Source organism: Mobula hypostoma, chromosome 9, assembly GCF_963921235.1.
Source record: "Mobula hypostoma chromosome 9, sMobHyp1.1, whole genome shotgun sequence".
Lineage (NCBI taxonomy): Eukaryota > Metazoa > Chordata > Chondrichthyes > Myliobatiformes > Myliobatidae > Mobula > Mobula hypostoma.
The window spans coordinates 83,724,493-83,742,948 of record NC_086105.1 but is presented as its reverse complement, the minus strand read 5'-3'; the positions used below and the strand labels follow the sequence as shown (position 1 = coordinate 83,742,948).

At 43.6% G+C, this 18,456-nt stretch overlaps 2 protein-coding genes across 3 annotated transcripts in view; one reads left to right on the top strand and one right to left on the bottom strand.

Annotated features, from left to right (window-relative positions):
- The window catches only part of washc5 (WASH complex subunit 5), a 202,281-nt gene that overhangs the window by 122,587 nt on the left and 61,238 nt on the right, over positions 1-18,456 (bottom strand). For both annotated transcript variants that reach the window (XR_010019270.1, XM_063058561.1), the window contains exons 10-11: positions 18,299-18,428; positions 2,293-2,405 (exon numbers count right to left, since the gene is read on the bottom strand). Coding sequence is in view for 1 of the 2 variants with exons in the window: in XM_063058561.1 (XP_062914631.1) it covers positions 2,293-2,405; positions 18,299-18,428 (243 nt within the window). In the remaining variant the exon portion in view is untranslated. The remainder of the gene's footprint in view (positions 1-2,292; positions 2,406-18,298; positions 18,429-18,456) is intronic.
- Positions 6,421-7,457, top strand: LOC134351290 (ubiquitin-fold modifier 1-like; the record flags this gene model as incomplete). Its single annotated transcript, XM_063057355.1, has 1 exon — positions 6,421-7,457. A coding segment is annotated over one exon (318 nt), but the record flags the coding sequence as incomplete, so codon positions are not given.

The window sequence follows — 18,456 nt, the reverse complement described above, 5'->3', positions numbered from 1 at the left end:
GGCTTTAAGGTAAAGGGTGGGAAGTTCAAGGGGGCTATTAGAAGAAGGTTGTTTACTCAGAGAGTGGTTGGTGCGTGGAATGCACTGCCTGAGTCAGTGGTGGAGGCAGATACACTCCTGAAGTTTAAGAGACTATTAGACAGGTATATGGAGGAATTTAAGGTGGGGGGTTATATGGGAGGCAGGGTTTGAGGGTCGGCACAATATTGTGGGCCGAAGGGCCTGTAATGTGCTGTACTATTCTATGCTCTATGTTCTATGTTTTATATCATCCAGGTGCCCACCTAAGGGTGTCTTAAATGCATCTGCCTCTACCACTACCTTGGCAATGCATTCGACATACCCACCATTGTCTGTAAAAAAAACTTAACTCTGAAATCCACCCCTCCTCCACTCACCTTAAAATTATGCCCTCTTGTTATTACCCAGTTCTGCCTTGAGAAAAGTCTCTGGCTATCCACTCAATTTATGTCTCTTATCATCTTGATTATCTTGCACCCAGAGAGTGGTGGATATATGGAATGCTCTGCCCCAGAAGGCTGTGGAGGCCAAGTCTCTGGATGCTTTCAAAAAAGAGATGGATATAGCTCTTAAAGATAGTGGAATCAAAGGTTATGGGGATAAGGCAGGATCTGGATACTGATAGTGGATGATCAGCCATGATCACAGTGAATGGCAGTGCTGGCTCGAAGGGCCGGATGGCCTACTCCTGCACCTATTGTCTATTGTCTATTATCTTGTGCCCCTCTATCAAGTCATCTCTCATTCTCCTTCACTTTAGAGAGAAAAGCCTAGCTCGGTCAACCTCTCTCCATACGACATGCTCTCTAATCCAGTCAGCACCCTGGTAAACCTCCTCTGCATCTTCTCGTAAGCTTCCACATCCTTAAAAAACCTAAAATCACAATCACACCCAGAAATATATCTAAAGGAAAAATGATTGTCAAGTTGATGTAAATGGAGAGAGATAACCTGCACTGAAAATGAAAATTCTGACTTTATTTGCAAATTTTAATGAGAACAAGTAGTTGCTAAAAAATAAATCAAATTTCAGATCTTTCCAGTCCATGAGGTGATTGATTTTTTTTGCTATGTCCATACACTCGGTGGCCACTTTATTAGGTACACCTGTACACCTGTTTATTAACGCAAATATCTAATCAGCCAATCATGTGGCAGCAACTCCATGCATAAAAACATGCAAACATGGTCAAGAGGTTCAGTTACTGTTCAGACCAATGGGGAAGAAATGTGATCTAAGTGACTTTGACTGGGGAACAGGGTGGTTTGTGTACCTCAGAAACTGCTGATTTTCTGGGATATTCATGCACAATAGTCAGAAGAGTTTACAGAGAATGGTGTGAAAAACAAAAAAATATCATTTGAGCGGCAGTTCTGTGGGCAAAAACACCTTGTTATTGAGAGAGGTCAGACTGGTTCAAGCTGACAGGACAGTGACAGTAAATCAAGTAACAACGCATTACAGCAGTGGTGTGCAGAAGAGCATCGCTGAACATAAACCACCTTGGACCTTGAAGTGAATGGGCTACAGCAGCAACCACAAACCTACACTCAGTAGCCACTTTATTAGGTACAGCAGATACTTCATAAAGTGGCCATTAAATGGATATTTTCCCATCTGAAAATATGAGAAAATAGGGGAAACACGACAAAGGGAGTCATTGGTGGAGCCCTGTCACCCACCCAGCACAGTACAATAATGAGATCGCTTATAAGCTCAAATTACAACTCAGACCTCTACGAATGTTTTGTAACAAGACCTTTCACCAAATCTTTAAGAGAAATTTAGATAAGAACATGGATAGGAGGGCTATTTTTGCTCTCTTTTTGCACTAAATTAATTTACATAAATATTGATATTTCTTATTGCAGTTTATAGTTTTTTTAATGTATTACACCACTGCCATAAAGAAACAAACATCTATGACGTAAGTCAGTAAAATTAAATCTGATTCCACCTCAGGAATGGTATGTCCAGATGAGGATTAATGGGACAAGGCAGTGTAACAGTTCGGCATGGACTAGATGGGCTGTGGGGCTTGATTCTGTGTTTATTTATTCTACTTTTAATTTTATTTAGAGATAGAGCATGGAATAGGCTCGTTAAGCCGCACTATTCTGTAACCCCTGACAATGCTGATTAACCCCAGGAACATTTACAATGACCAGTTAACCTATCCAGTACATCTTTGGATTGTGCATGTAAACCAGAGCATCTGGAGACAGCCCATTCTGTAGTTCTCTATCACTATGTCACCAAAATTGCCTCACCTCCTCCAAAGCTTGGATTAGCTGCACAGTTTTCCTCCCTGCTGCAGTTGAATCTTCATAGTTCAAAGAAGCAATCTGCTTGGAGATCTCTTGAAACCAAGCCTGCAGATTTTCTGACATCAAAAGGAACAGTTATTAACCCACTTTAATCTCTGCAAAATGGACAAACCTCAGCCTTCTGCTAGTGTTTTTCTGCCTTTACAGAAGCTTCAACAGTAACTAGGCATTGGATAATGTGATACAGACGTCCCGACCCCAGAGCACTTCCAAAAAAAAAGCAAACCACTCTATCAAGGTCTTTCACTATTCAATAGGTTTCAATGTGGTCACCCCTCATTCTTCTGAATTCTAGTGAATACAAGCCGAGAGCCATCAAATGCTCTTCACATGACAAGCTGTTTAATCCTGGAATCATTTTTATAAACCTCCTTTGAACCCTCTCCAGTTTCAGCACATCCTTTTGTAGAAAAGGGGCCCAAAACTGTTCACAATACTCCAGGTGAGGCCTCACCAGTGCTTTATAAAGTCTCAACATTACATCCTTGCTTTTATATTTTTGTCCTCTTGAAATGAATGCTAACATCGCATTTGCCTTCCTCACCACAGACCCAACCTGCAAATTAACCTTTAGGGAATCCTACACAAGGTCTCCCAAGTCCCTTTACATCTCAGTTTTTGTTATTTTTTTCTCTATTTAGAAAAAAGTCAACCCTTTCATTTCTTCTACTAAAGTGCATGACCATACACTTGCCGAGGCTATATTCCATCTACCATTTCTTTGCCCATTCTCCTAATCTGTCTAAGCCCTTCTGTAGTCTCTCTACCTCCTCAAAACTACCTGCTGCTCCACCTATCTTCATATCGTCTGCACACTTCAACAAAGCTGTCAATTCCATCATCCAAATCATTGACCTATAATGTAAAAAGAATCAGTTCCATCACAGATCCCTGTGGAACACCGCCTGTCACCGGAAGCCAGTAAGAAAAGGTTCCCTTTATTCCCACTCTTTGGCTCCTGTCAGTCAATCATTGCATTATACATGCTAGAATCTTTCCTGTAATACCATGGCCTCATAGCTTGTTAAGCAGCCTCATGTATGGCATCCTGTTAAAGGATTTCTGAAAATCCAAGTACACAATATCAACCGACTCTCCTTTATCTATCCTGCTTGTTATTTCTTCAAAGAATTCCAACAGATTTGTCAGGCAAGATTTTCCCTTGAGGAAACCATGTTGACTATGGTTTGTTTTATCATGTGCCTTCAAGTACTCTGAGACTTCATCCTTAATAATCGACTCCAACATCCTCCCAACCACTGAGGTCAGACAAACTGGCTTAGAGTTTCCTTTCTTCTACCTCTCTTCTTACTTCAAGACTGGAGGGACATTTGCAATTTTCCAGTCTTCTGAAACTATTCCAGAATCTATTGATTCTTGAAAGATCATTACTAATGTCTCCACAATCTCTTCAGTCACCTCTTTCAGAAACTTAGGGTGTATACCATCTCATTAAGCTGACTTATCTGTTTTCAGACCTTTCAGGTTCCCAAGAACCTTCTCTCCAGTTATGGTAACTTCACACACTTCATGACCCCTGACACCTGGAACTTCCACCATATTGCTATTGTCCTACACAGTGAAGACCAATGCAAAATACTGCCGAAAGGTTTCAGCCCAAAACTTTGACTATACTTTTTTCCATAGATGCTGCCTGGCCTGCTAAGTTCCTCCAGCATTGTGTGTGTGTGTGTGTGTGTGTGTTGCAAAATACCTATTCAGTTTGTCCGCCATTTCCATGTCTTCCATTACTACCTCTACAGCATCATTTTCCAGCATACTGATAGCCACTCTCACCTCTATTTTACCCTTTATGTTTCTGAAGAAACTTTAGGTATCCTCTTTAATATTACTGGCTAGCTTACTCTCCCAATCCTCCAACTTCCCACTTTTTTTTTGCTCTATTATATGCCCTCTCTTTGGCTTTTATGTTGGCTTTGACTTCTCTTGTTAGCCATGGTTGTGTCATCTTCCATTCTGAATATTTCTTCCTCTTTTGATGTATACATCCTGTGCCTTCTGAATTCCTTCCAGAAATTTGGGCCATTGCAGCTCTGCCGTCATCCCTGCCACTGTTCTTTTCTTCCTCTTTGGATGTATACATGCTATGCCTTCCAAATTACTTCCAGAAATTCGAGCCATTGCAGTTCTGCCATCATCCCTGCCAGTGTTCTTTTCCAATCAATTCTGGCCAACTCCTCTCTCATGCCTCTTATTCCCTTTACTCCACTATAATACTGACTTTAGCTTTTCCTTCTCAAAAGTCAGGATGAATTGGATCATATTATGATCGTTCCTCTAAGGGTTCTCTTACCTTAAGCTCTGTAATCAATTCTAGTTCATTGCACAACACCCAGAATAGCCAAGTGGGTTCAACCACAAGCTGCTCTAAAAAGCCATCCCATAGGCACTCTAGAAACCCCCCCTCCTGGAATCCAGCGCCAACCTGATTTTCCCAATCTACCTGCATACTGAAGTCTCCCATGACTATTGTAACATTGCCCTTTTGGCATGCATTTTCTATCTCCTGTTGTAACCTGTAGACCACATCCTTACTACTGTTTGGGGATCTGTATACAACTCCCATCAGGGTCTTTTTACCCTTGAAGTTCCTTATGAACTTATCCACAATGATTCAACACCTTCCAACTCTATGTCACCTCTTTCTAATGATTTGATTTCATTTTTTACCAATAGAGCAATGCCACCCCTATGCCTTCCTGTCTATCCTTTAGATACAATGTGTGTCCTTGGACATTAAGCTCCCAACTATAATCTTCTTTCAGCCATGATTCAGTGATGCCTAAACATCATACCTGCCAATCTGCAACTGTGCTACAAGTTCATCTACTTTATTACTTTATTACTATGCACATTCAGATATAACATTTTCAGTCCTGTATTCATTCCTTTCGATTTTGACCACCTTTTATGTTGCAACTCATCCTGCTGACTGCAATTTTGCAGTATCAACAGCTTCTCCTCACTACACAATGCCTCTGTTTCTAAACTAGCTACCTTATCTTCAACACTATCATCCACATTTGCTACGATACTTCTTGCATTAAAATATATGCAGCTTAGGGCACTAGTCACACATTCTCAACCTTTGATTCCTAATTTTGTGGAGGCAGATGTTGGTAAGACCTCAGACAACCTCTCTGCTAACTGTTCTGGCACTCTGGTTCCCATCCCTGTGCAATTCTAGTTTAAATCCCACTGTGCAGCATTAACAAACCTTCTTGCTAGGATATTAGTCAGCCTCCAGTTCAGGTGCAAGCCATCCTCTCTGTACAAGTCCCACCTTCCCTGGAAGAGAGCCCACTGACCCGAAAATCTTATGCCCTCCCTCCTACACCAACTCCTTAGCCATGTATTAAACCTAGTTCTAGCCTCACTAGTACATGGCACGGGGTGGGGGTGGGGGGCGGAGGAGGGGGAAAGGGTGGCGGGGGGGATTGAAGTGGTGAAAGATAGATGATTAGATAGATAGATGGATTTACCAGTCTTGGCAGATCCAGGAAATTACAGTAGTTTTAGGGAGTTTTCCTAAATCAACAATTTCTTTCTCCGTCGTGGACTAAAAGAAATATTCAGCCATATTCACTGCATTTTTTTCACCATCTATGCTAATCGCATTTGCCCGCATTAGGTGCACATCCTTCTAAGTCAGGGGTCCCCAACCTTTTTTGCACCGCGGACCAGTTTAATACAGACAATATTCTTGCAGATCGGCAGACCGTGGGGGGGCGGGGGAGGTGGGGGGTGTTAATCATGACCGGAATATAGGTGATAAGTCAGCTATAAGTCACTTATAAGTGGCTAATACACTCAATTTCATTTCTAAAAGGGTTTATCCAACAAATTTAATATTAAACACACAGCGTATATTTTCCTCGCATGAATATAGTAATAAGTCAATTATAAGTCATTTATAAGTCAATAGCATCATAACATTTTAAGTAACATTTGGATATTAAACACACAGCGCATATTTTCCTCGTATGAACATACAAAATCATTGCAACACACTAATATCGCTGAATCAGTGGGAGCCCTGGGCTTGTTTCCCTGCAACAAGACGGTCCCATCTCCAGCCTCCTCAGGTCGGCGCCACGACCGGGTGGGAAAACGTCAAAAGTTACTTTTAAAATCACACTGACATCAGATCCAAAGTTGCCATACAAAGTGTTGAGTATACCTGAAGCCACCTTTTCCACTGCAGTTTTGAAGTTTGTAGCAGAAGAACTTAAAGTACCTTCCGCAAGCAGTGCTATTGTAACGAATGATGGAATCGGAATCAACCCAGCTCAAACAGCAGGAAACATTTTCTTGAAGCATGGGTCAGAACTGCGACTTATTCCTGGGGATCGAGTCAGAAGCCATTAAGTTTGTCACCTAGAACTGTTTTTCTGCTGAAGGGAGCTATTTTTAGATTTGTTTTGAACATTTGTTTCTGATTTTAATATGCATTCATTTTAAGTACTAGTTGGATGCCAAGAGTCTGATGAAATGGCAAGTCTGAGCAGAGATGATCCTATATGATCTATGTTTAAAAGTCTACTTTCAAATGAAAGGTAATCATTAAGTGGTGTATGCAAGGAATTTTCCAAAGCATCCTTCATAAAGTCTGTTCGTAAAATGCCTGGCATTAAATGATTGGTTACATTCCCAAGTATTTTGAACTGTATTGTTTGTTTCCTTCATTCAAGAAAGATGAATGCTGAAATTTATTTATCTAAAAGTAAACTGTAGAAACTTTAATTGTATCCCATCCTAAAACTATAAGCTTTGAAGTATATATAATGTTTCAAAATAAAAACTTAATTTGTTCATTGGTTTTAGTTGCTGCAGCTTGTCTGGGCAAAATATTCTGAACCTTATTGTTGTAGCCAGAGATGAAAATTAATTACCTATCCAAAATGCTTTAATTGACAAAACTGTTCTTAAATTTGACTTAATTGCAAGCAACAGTTGCACCCTGTCAGTTTTATTCCCAAACTTGAAACTGCTTGTACCTATTAAAACAAGTATCAAATGAGCAACCATAAAAAAAACAAGACAGTCCGATCAAGGTGTGATGGGAGACAGTGATACTCGAAGGGGGTTCCTTATGTCCAGTCTATTCCACAATTTAGTTTTTGTTGCATTCATTGCAGAAAACCGCGCTTCGCAGAGTTATGATATTGGAAATGGAAGCAATGTTTTCAGTGCTTTCATGACTATCTCAGGATATTCAGCCTTGACTTTAATCCAGAATGCCAGCAGAGATGTTATGTCAAACATACTTTTCAGCCCACCGTCATTTGCAAGTTTGAGGAGTTGATATTCTTCCCGCGCTGACATGGATGATTCACCGGGGACATTTACAAATGTGTCACAGAGCCCATTCCTTTGCACATCTTGAGTCATTTGTGGTTGGGAAGTAATGCTTGAATTCTGTCGACAGCGAAGATAGGTGATCACGCGCCAGCTGTGAGAAGGATGGTGCAGCCTCAGTCTCTCCCAAAATCCCAGCTAATGTTGGGAACATGTCAAATACGCCCCTGTCCACTCGCCATCCCCACAGTTCCAGTTTGGCTTTGAAAGCAGACACTTTATCTGCCAACTTGAAGACAGTTGTCATTCTCCCCTGAAGTGACAAATTGAGCAGGTTGATGATGTCACAGAGATAAGCAAGTTTTGTTATCCACTCCTCGTCACTGAAGTGTGCTGCCAGTGGTGACTTTTTTCCTGAAAGAAATTTCTGTAGCTGCTCTCTTAACTCAAAAACCCTGGCCAGGGCTCTCCCCCTTGATAGCCACCTGACTTCAGGGTGTAAGAGAAGGCATTTGTGCTCTGTATCCATTTCCTCACAAAGCTGCTCAAACAGACATGAGTTAAGGGCTTTTGCTTTGATGTGATTGATAACTTCAACAATGTCACTCAATACACTGTTAAGATCAGGTGACATTTTTCGGCTAGTCAGCATTTCCCTGTGTATGACACAGTGCGTCGACTGGCATTCAGGAGCAACCTCTTTGACTCGGGTAGTGAAACCGGACAGCCGTCCAATCATAGCTGTAGCCCCATCCGTGCATATTCCAACACAAAATGACCAGTCCAGTTTGCCTGACATGTAGTCATTCAAAGACTTGAATAGTTCTGCCCCAGTTGTGTTAGTTGGCAGCAGCAGTGCACACAATATATCCTCGTGCACATCGTCTTGAAATATGTATCGCACATAAACCAGCAGTATTGCCTTGTTGACGACATCGGTAGACTCGTCAACCTGGGTAGCATACCATGGTGACTCGTTAAGCCGTTCCAACAGCTGTGCTTCGATGTCCTCCGCTATGTCATCGATTCTCCTTGAAACCGTGGTAGCTGAAAACCTGTGCCATCTTGTTAGCTGCAGCTTCTTCCAACAGTTCACGGCACATGTCCTTGGCAGCAGGCAGAGTCAATTCTTCACCAACACTGAAAGGCTTCTTAGCCTTAGCAATACGGCTAGCCAGTTAAGTACGATGCTCACAGAGCAGCAGCATTTGTGGAGGTGGTGGTTCTCAGCACTTGCTTCTGTCCCGCTTGCTCACGTTTTTCTGCTCAAAAAATTCAACAGGGTTGTCTTAGTGCAGGGTGCTTGGACTCAAGGTGCCGAAGCAGTTTTGAGGGCTTCATTACCTCATTAGACAGCTTGTCTCCATATATCACACACAGGGGGCTTGCAGCGTATTTTCTGTTGAAGGAAGCTTTCTTATTTTTTGCAGTCTCGGCCTCAGCTGTCTCTGCGTTACCATCATCATTAGGCCTATTATGTCCCCTACCACCTCTTCTAAAGAAAGTTTCAAGCGACGTTTTTTACTCAAGTAGTTGTAGGTTAATGACCGACTGATGGCCTTGCGTACGTAATGACCTCACGTGCGTTCAAATTCAACAGTGGGCATGACAAAGAATGAGGAAAGGTGCAGCTGACTCATATCGTTTCAAATTGCCAAATCATATCATTTCCTTGTGGCCTGGTACCGGTCCACGGCCCGGTGGTTGGGGACCGCTGTTCTAAGTTACCCTTGCCAATTCAAGTGCCTGCCTGAATGCCTCAAAAATAGAGATTGTATCCAACTGCATCTTCCCTTGCAGCACAGTTCAGTCATCAACCACTCTGCATGGAAAAAGAAAACAAGCCTAGCCTATCCAATCCAAAGCGGAGAAAATCTGCAGATGCTGGATATCCGACCAACACACACAAAATGCTGCAGGAACTCAGCAGGCCAGGCAGTTCTCCCTGTAACGAAAAATCCCGAGAAAGGATCTAGTGCTTTCCTGGAGTATATGACTAATAAACTCTTCTTGGACTTCCAGCCAGGTACAGGTATCAATTTTAATCAACGTTTCAATGACCAACACTGCCATCTTCATCAGGAATAATGCCTAGGCATTTCGAGTCCAGTGGTATTTATACCTGCAAACAACAGGAATTCTGCAGATGCTGGAAATTCAAGCAACACACATAAAAGTTGCTGGTATTTATACCCCCCTTGTTCATCCCTTCTGATTGGTTAATTCTTAAATCCAATTAACTTTCTTCTGCCCCATCTTGGTTACAATCAAATTCCAGTTCTTAGAGTGAAACCTTTGTCTTTGTTAAAAATTAACAAGTGCTAGTGCTGCTCCGGGGGGTTTTAAACTAGATCTGCAGGGAGAGGGGTACCAGAGTGTTAGAGCAGATAGTGAGGTGGAGGATAAAGGTCATGCGAGGACTGCATGTATAGACAGAAATCAAAGGTTTGTATGAGATAGAAATGTTCTCAGGTGCATCTATTTTAATGCAAGGAGTATTGTAGGTAAGGCAGATGAGTTTAGGGCGCGGATTAGCACGTGGGATTATGACATTGTTGCTATTACTGAGACTTGGTTGCAGGAAGGGCAGGACTGGCAGCTTAATGTTCCAGGTTCCGTTGCTTCAGACGTGACAGAGGGGGAGGAATGAAAGGGGGGAGTGGCATTACTAGTCAGGAGGAATATCACAGCTGTGCGTAGACAGGACAACCCAGAGGGCTCGTCTACAGAATCCATATAGGTGGAGCTGAGGAACGGGAAAGGTGCGACCACACTAATAGGGTTGTATTATAGACCGCCCAATAGTCAGAGAGAATTGGAGGAGCAAATCTGTGGAGAGATTGCAGACCGATGTAAGAAACAGAAAGTTGTAATAGTAGGGGATAAGTCCAAGCTGGATGGCTTCAAGTTTGTCAAATGTGTTCAGGAAAGTTTTCTAAATCAATATATAGAGGTACCAATGAGAGAGGATGCAACACTTGATCTCCTATTAGGGAACCAGATAGGTCAGGTGTCAGAAGTATGTGTAGGCGAACATTTTTGGGTCCAGTGACCATGATGTCATTAGTTTCAAGTTAATTATGGATAAGGATAGGTCTGATCCTCAAGTTAAGGTTCTAAATTGGAGAAGGGCCAATTTTGAGGAAATGAGAAAGGATCTAGGAAGAGTGGATTGGGATAAGTTGTTTTCTGGCAAGGATGTGTTCAGTAAGTGGAAGGCCTTCAAAGGCGAAATTTTGAGTGTGCAGAGTTTGCATGTTCCTGCCAGAATTAAAGGCAAAGTTAACAGGCATAGGGAATAACAGGAATTCTGCAGATGCTGGAAATTCAAGCAACACACATCAAAGTTGCTGGTGAACGCAGCAGGCTAGGCAGCATCTCTAGGAAGAGGTACAGTCGACGTTTCAGGCTGAGACCCTTCATCAGGACTAACTGGAGGAAGACTTAGTAAGAGATTTGAAAGTGGGAGGGGGAGGGGGAGATCCAAAATGATAGGAGAAGACAGGAGGGGGAGGGATGGAGCCAAGAGCTGGACAGGTGATTGGCAAAAGGGATATGAGAGGATCATGGGACAGGAGGTCCGGGGAGAAAGACAAGGGGGAGGGGATCCCAGAGGATGGGAAAGGGGTATAGTCAGAGGGACAGAGGGAGAAAAAGGAGAGTGAGAGAAAGAATGTGTGTATAAAAATAAGTAACGGATGGGGTACGAGGGGGAGGTGGGGCATTAGCGGAAGTTAGAGAAGTCGACGTTCATGCCATCAGGTTGGAGGCTACCCAGACGGAATATAAGGTGTTGTTCCTCCAACCTGAGTGTGGCTTCATCTTTACAGTAGAGGAGGCCGTGGATAGACATGTCAGAATGGGAATGGGATGTGGAATTAAAATGTGTGGCCACTGGGAGATCCTGCTTTCTCTGGCGGACAGAGCGTAGATGTTCAGCAAAGCGGTCTCCCAGTCTTCGTCGGGTCGCGCCAATATATAGAAGGCCACATCGGGAGCACCGGACGCAGTATATCACCCAGCCGACTCACAGGTGAAGTGTCGCCTCACCTGGAAGGACTGTCTGGGGCCCTGAATGGTGGTAAGGGAGGGAGTGTAAGGGTGCATTGACGACTGCATTGGCGCTGCTTCCTGCACGCATGCTGAGCTCACTGACTTTATTAACTTAGCCTCCAACTTTCACCCTGCCCTCAAGTTTACCTGGTCCATTTACGACACCTCCCTCCCCTTTCTAGATCTTTCTGTCTCTGTCTCTGGAGACAGCTTATCCACTGATGTCTACTATAAGCCTACTGACTCTCACAGCTATCTGGACTATTCCTCTTCTCACCCCATCTCTTGCAAAAATGCCATCCCCTTCTCGCAATTCCTCCGTCTCCACCACATCTGCTCTCAGGATGAGGCTTTTCATTCCAGGATGAGGGTGATGTCCTCCTTTTTTAAAGAAAGGGACTTCCCTTCCTCCACCATCAACTCCGCTCTCAAATACATCTCCCCCATTTCACGCACATCTGCTCTCACTCCTTCCTCCCACCACCCCACTAGGAATAGGGTTCCCTTGGTCCTCACCTACCTACCCCAGCAGCCTCCGGGTCCAACATATTATTCTCCGTAACTTCCGCCACCTCCAACAGGATCCCACCACTAAGCACATCTTTCCCTCCACCCCCCCTGCTTTCCGCAGGGATCGCTCCCTACGCGACTCCCTTGTCCATTCGTCCCCCCCATCCCTCCTCACTGATCTCCCTCCGGGCACTTATCCTTGTAAGCGGAACAAGTGCTACACATGCCCTTACACTTCCTCCCTTACCACCATTCAGGGCGCCCGACAGTCCTTCCAGGTGAGGCGACACTTCACCCGTGAGTCGGCTGGGGTGATATTCTGCGTCCAGTGCTCCCGATGTGGCTTTCTATATATTGGCGAGACCCAACGCAGACTGGGACACCGCTTTGCTGAACACCTATGATCTGTCCGCCAGAGAAAGCAGGATCTCCCAGTGGCCACACATTTTAATTCCACATCCCATTCCCATTCTGACATGTCTATCCACAGCCTCCTCTACTGTAAAGATGAAGCCACACTCAGGTTGGAGGAACAACATCTTATATTCCGTCTGGGTAGCCTCCAACCTGATGGCATGAACATCGACTTCTCTAACTTCCGCTAATGCCCCACCTCCCCCTCGTACCCCATCCGTTACTTATTTTTATACACACATTCTTTCTCTCACTCTCCTTTTTCTCCCTCTGTCCCTCTGACTATACCCCTTTCCCATCCTCTGGGATCCCCCCCCCGACTTTCTCCCCGGACCTCCTGTCCCATGATCCTCTCATATCCCTTTTGCCAATCACCTGTCCAGCTCTTGGCTCCATCCCTCCCCCTCCTGTCTTCTCCTATCATTTTGGATCTCCCCCTCCCCCTCCCACTTTCAAATCTCTTACTAACTCCTCCTTCAGTTAGTCCTGACGAAGGGTCTCGGCCTGAAACATCGACTGTACCTCTTCCTAGAGATGCTGCCTGGCCTGCTGTGTTCATCAGCAACTTTGATGTGTGAGGCATAGGGAACCTTGATTTTCAAGGGATATTGGCGATCTGGTTAAGAAAAGAGAGGTGTATAGCAGGTACAGACAACTAGGAACAAATGAGGTACTTGAAGAGTATAGGAAATGAAAGAAAATACTAAAGAAGGAAATCAGGAAGGCAAAAAGACACGAGGTTGCTTTGGTAGATAATGTGAAGATAAACCCGAAGGGATTCTACAAGTATATTAAGAGTAAAAGGATAGTAAGGGACAAAGTTGGTCCCCTAGAAGATCACAGTGGTCGTCTATATGTGGAACCTCAGGAGATGGGGGAGATCTTAAACAGTATTTTTTCATCAGTATTTACTCAGGAAACTGGCAGAGTGTATATGGAAGGAAGGGAAACAAGCAGTAGTGTCATGGAACATATAGAGATTAAAGAGGAGGAGGCGCCTGCCGCCTTACAGCGAATAAAGGTAGATAAATCTCCCGGGCATGACAAGATATCTCCTCGGACGTTGAGAGAGACTAGTGTAGAAATTTCTGGGGCCTTGGCAGAAATATTTAAAATGTCCTTAGCCACCAGTGTGGTGCTGGAGGACTGGAGGGTGGCTCATGTTGTTCCGTTGTTTAACAAAGGCTCTAAAAGTAAACCAGGTAATTACAGGCCGGTGAGCCTGACATCAGTAGTAGGTAAATTACTGGAAGGTGTTCTGAGAGATCGGATAGACAAGTATTTGGACAGCCAAGGGCTGATTAAGGATAGTCAGCATGGCTTTGTGTGTAGTAGATCGTGTTTAACGAATCTTGTTGAGTTTTTCGAGGAGGTTACAAAGAAGGTAGATGAGGGAAAGGCTGTGGATATTGCCTTCATGGACCTTGCCTTTGACAAGGTCCCACATGGGAGGTTATTTCAGAAGGTTCAGACACTAGATATCCACGGAGAGGTTGTAAACTGAATTCGAAATTGGCTGTGTGGGAGAAGACAGAGAGTGGTAGTGGATGATTGCTTCTCAGACTGGAGGCCTGTGACTAGTGGTGTGCCTCAGGGATCTGTGCTGGGACCATTGTTGTTTGTTGTCTGTATCAATGACCTAGAATAGATAATAATGTGGTAAATTGGATCAGCAAGTTTGCTGATGACACTAAGATTGGAGGCATTGTGGACAGCGAGGAAGGCTTTCAAAGCCTGCAGAGGGATCTGGACCAACTGGAAAAATGGGCTAGAAAATGGCAGATGGAATTTAATGCAGATAAGTGTGAGGTGTTGCATTTTGGAAAGACAGATCAATGTAGGACATACACAGTAAATGGTAGGGCACTGAGGAGTGCGGAGGAACAAAGGGATCTGGGAGTTCAGATACATAATTCCCTGAAAGTGGCGTCACAGGTGGACAGGGTGATAAAGAAGGCTTTTGGCATCCTGGCATTCATAAATCAAATTGAGTATAGGAGTTGGGATGATATGGCGAGGTTGTATAAGATATTGGTGAGGCCAAATTTGGAATATTGTGTGCAGTTCTGGTCACCTAACTATAGGAAGGATATCAGTAAGATTGAAAGTGTTCAGATAATATTTACTAGGATGTTGCCAGGTCTTCAGGAGTTGAGTTACAGGGAAAGATTAGATTAGATTAGATTAGATTAGATTAGATTATGAGGACATGCAGTCCTCTTTTATTGTCATTCAGTAATGCCTTTGCATTAAGAAATGATACAATGTTCATCCAGTGTGCTATCACAGAAACACAAGACAGACCAAGACTGAAAAACTGACAAAAACCACATAATTATAACATATAGTTACAACAGTGCAAGCAATACCGTAATTTGATAGAGAACAGACCATGGGCACAGTAAAAAAAAGTCTCAAAGTCTCTCGGAAGTCCCATTATCTCACATAGACGGTAGAAGGAAGAAAACTCTCTTTGCCATAAGCTTCCAGCGCTGCAAACTTGCCAATGCAGCATCCTGGAAGCACCCGACCATAGTCCGACTCTGAGTCCGTCCGAAAACTTCGAGCCTCTGACCAGCCCTCCGACACTCAGCACCGAGCACCATCTCTGCCGAGTGCTTTGACCCCAGCCCCGGCCGCCAATAACAGGCAAAGCCGAGGATTTGGGGCCTTCTCCTCCAGAGATTCTTGATCGCACAGTAGCAGTGGCAGCGAACCGGACATTTCAGAAGTTACTCCAGATGTTCCTCCATGCTTCTCACGTCTGTCTCCATCAAATCAGAATTGTGCACAGCATCCTACTTACAAATACCGATATCATTCACCGGAGAGGCCGCGCGCGCTGCGTCGCGCTGCCATCTTCTCTTCCCTCCTCTTGAACAGGTTAGGACTTTATTCCTTGGAGCGTAGAAGAATGAGGGGAGACTTGATAGAGGTTTACAAAATAATGAGGGGTACAGACAAAGTAAATGCCAGTAGGCTCTTCCCACTTAGATTAGGAGTGATAAACACGAGAGGACATGGCTTTAGGGTGAAAGGGGAAAGGTTTAGGGGGAACATTAGGGGGAACTTCTTCACTCAGAGAGTGGCGAGAGTGTGGAACGAGCTGCCATCTGATGTGGTAAATGCGGGCTCACTCTTAAGTTTTAAGAACAAATTGGATAGGTACATGGATGGGAGAGGTCTAGAGGGTTATGGACTGGGTGTGGGTCAATGGGACTTGCAGAATAAAGTTTCGGGACAGACTAGAAGGACCGAATGGCCTGTTTTCTGTACTGTAGTGTTCTATGGTTCTATGGTTCTAACTTCCTCTAATTTAAATGGCTTCCTTCACCAGGCAGTCCCAAAACGCACTGGCACGGCTTAGTAGTTTTGTGCTATCAAAGTCAATCTTATGGTCATTGCAAATGCAATGTTCTGCTACTGCCGATTTCTTCGGTAATCCAAACAGATATACTTCCTGTGCTCCTTGATGCAAGTTTACAACATGCGCCTGTCTGGCCAATATACACAGCTCCACATTCATAGAGAATCCTGTGAACGCCAGCCGACCTGAGTCACAGATCATCTTTGACCTGCATAAGCTGTGACTTGAGCTTCCTTATGGAATTGGGGCTAGTATTAATCCAGTATTTATTCAGGATCCTGGCAATCCTTCCAAATATATGGAAATATCTGGAAGACACGCAGTAGTGGTGGGTTCCTCCTCCTGGTTTTTTTGACAGTCCTTTTAAGGGCCCAAATGATTTTCTTCATCTCATAGCCATTCTGAAAATTCGCAAATCCAGGGGATCCTGGTGAATCAGATCTGTACTCTCTCCAATACAACTTCATAGTGTGGTGACCAGAAGTTCACACAATACTCCAAGTGCAGACGAACCAGTTTTGTACAGTTGCAACATAACCTTCCAACTTTAATATTCCACACCCTGACCAAAGAAGGCAAGCATGCCATGTGCCATCTTCACCATCTGATCCACCTGGAATAATGAACCTGAGTTTCTTCTGTTCATCAACATAATTTATCACCATACCATTTACTTTATACGTCCTACTCCCAACATTGATAACATGGATTTAAAGTAGAAAGGGAGAGAAATTAGGTGCTAATTGAGATCATGTACACAATCCCTCCATCTCTGCCTCAGTACAAAGAATGTTACAGGCCCTTCACCCCATAATGGAGTGCCGACCTTTTAACCTTCCCCAAGATCAATCTAACCTCTCCTTCCTACATAACCCTGCAAGTTTGTAACATCCACTTGCCTCTCTACGAGTCACTTAAACGTCCCTGATGTATCTGCCTCTACAACCATCACTGGCAGGGTGTTCCACACACCCACCGCCGTCTGAGTAAAAAAGAACTTACCTCTGACATCCCTCCTATACTTTCCTCCAAACACCTTAAAATTATGTCCTTTTATATTGGCCATTCCCGCCCTAGGGAAAAGTCTCAGGAACTATTCATTAAGTAAACACATCATAAGTAAAAGAAGAACGAACAAGATACAAACCAAACTATGTGGACCTCTGTGCTGAAGCAAAGCCACTCACAAAGAACTAGCTAGGTACTTAAAGCAAGTTCTGAGTTGCCTAAGGAACAGACAGAGCCAGGAAAAACAAGGTTACTTTCAAAATGCTTCTCATCATATTTACTTATGTGGGAGATTGAGGAGGTTCAGCTTCTTAAAGTCTCTCACAAACCTGCAGATGTACTCTTGAGTACATCCCGAGTGATTGCATCGTGGTGTGGTACACCAATTTGAATACGCAGGCAAGCAAGAAGCTGGAGATAATAGGGAACTCTGCCCAACACATCACTGGCAAATCTCTCCCCATGATCAGTTGTATCTACAGCTGGCACCATCTCTAAAAGACAAGATCTGTTATGGAAAAATATCATCATCCAGGCCATGCCATCTTTTCGCAGCTACCATTGGGCAGCAGGTACAGAAGCCTAAAGTTCCACATGACCTGGTTCAGAAACAACTGCTTCCTTTCAACCTCTTGGTGTTTGAACAAACCTGCACAACTCTAATCACCACCTCAGTAAAGCACCACTTTGATCACTTTGCACTAAGGTGGATTTTGGTTTTTGTTGTTCTAATTGCGTTTTTTTTGTAAAATTTGTATAATTTATACAAGTGTATAAGCTCCATGTAGCCATCCAGGAGTCTCTTAAAAGATCCTATCATTATTATGATTGGTCTTTATATGGTCCTGGTGCAGATCAATTGGACTAGGCAGAGTAGATGGGCTGAAGGGCCTGTTTCTATGCTTTTGTCCTCTACATCCCTATATGATGCGATCAACACTTCCACTCATTATCCCACCCGAACACCACTACATCACATCAGGTCACTTTATGTGCATACAGTCAGTCTATGTATATAATGGTGACTTGAACATTGTGTTTTATACAATAGCTTTTATATTTCTGTTTATTGTATTTTTATTTTCTTCTTTAAGCTTATTGTGTGTTTTATTATGCTGCACTGGATTTGGAATAACATTCATTTTGTTCTCCTTTACACTTGAATTGAAGAATGACAATAAACGATCTCGAATGCTGATGCAAGTGAAGTTTTTGATTGCACCTCTGCACACGTGAACTACTGGCTTTATATTTAGCGGTCGAGGATAAATCACGTACCATTTTTCTCCACTCTGGTGAGAGGCTTCACTCCAGAGAACACCTCCGCCAGCTCAGTCATTCTCTCAGAGCCCTCCTTCTGATAGCTTTCCCACTTGGCTTGTTTCTCAGACAGCATTTGCTTGAACATCTACATGATACATGGAGTAAATGTCATT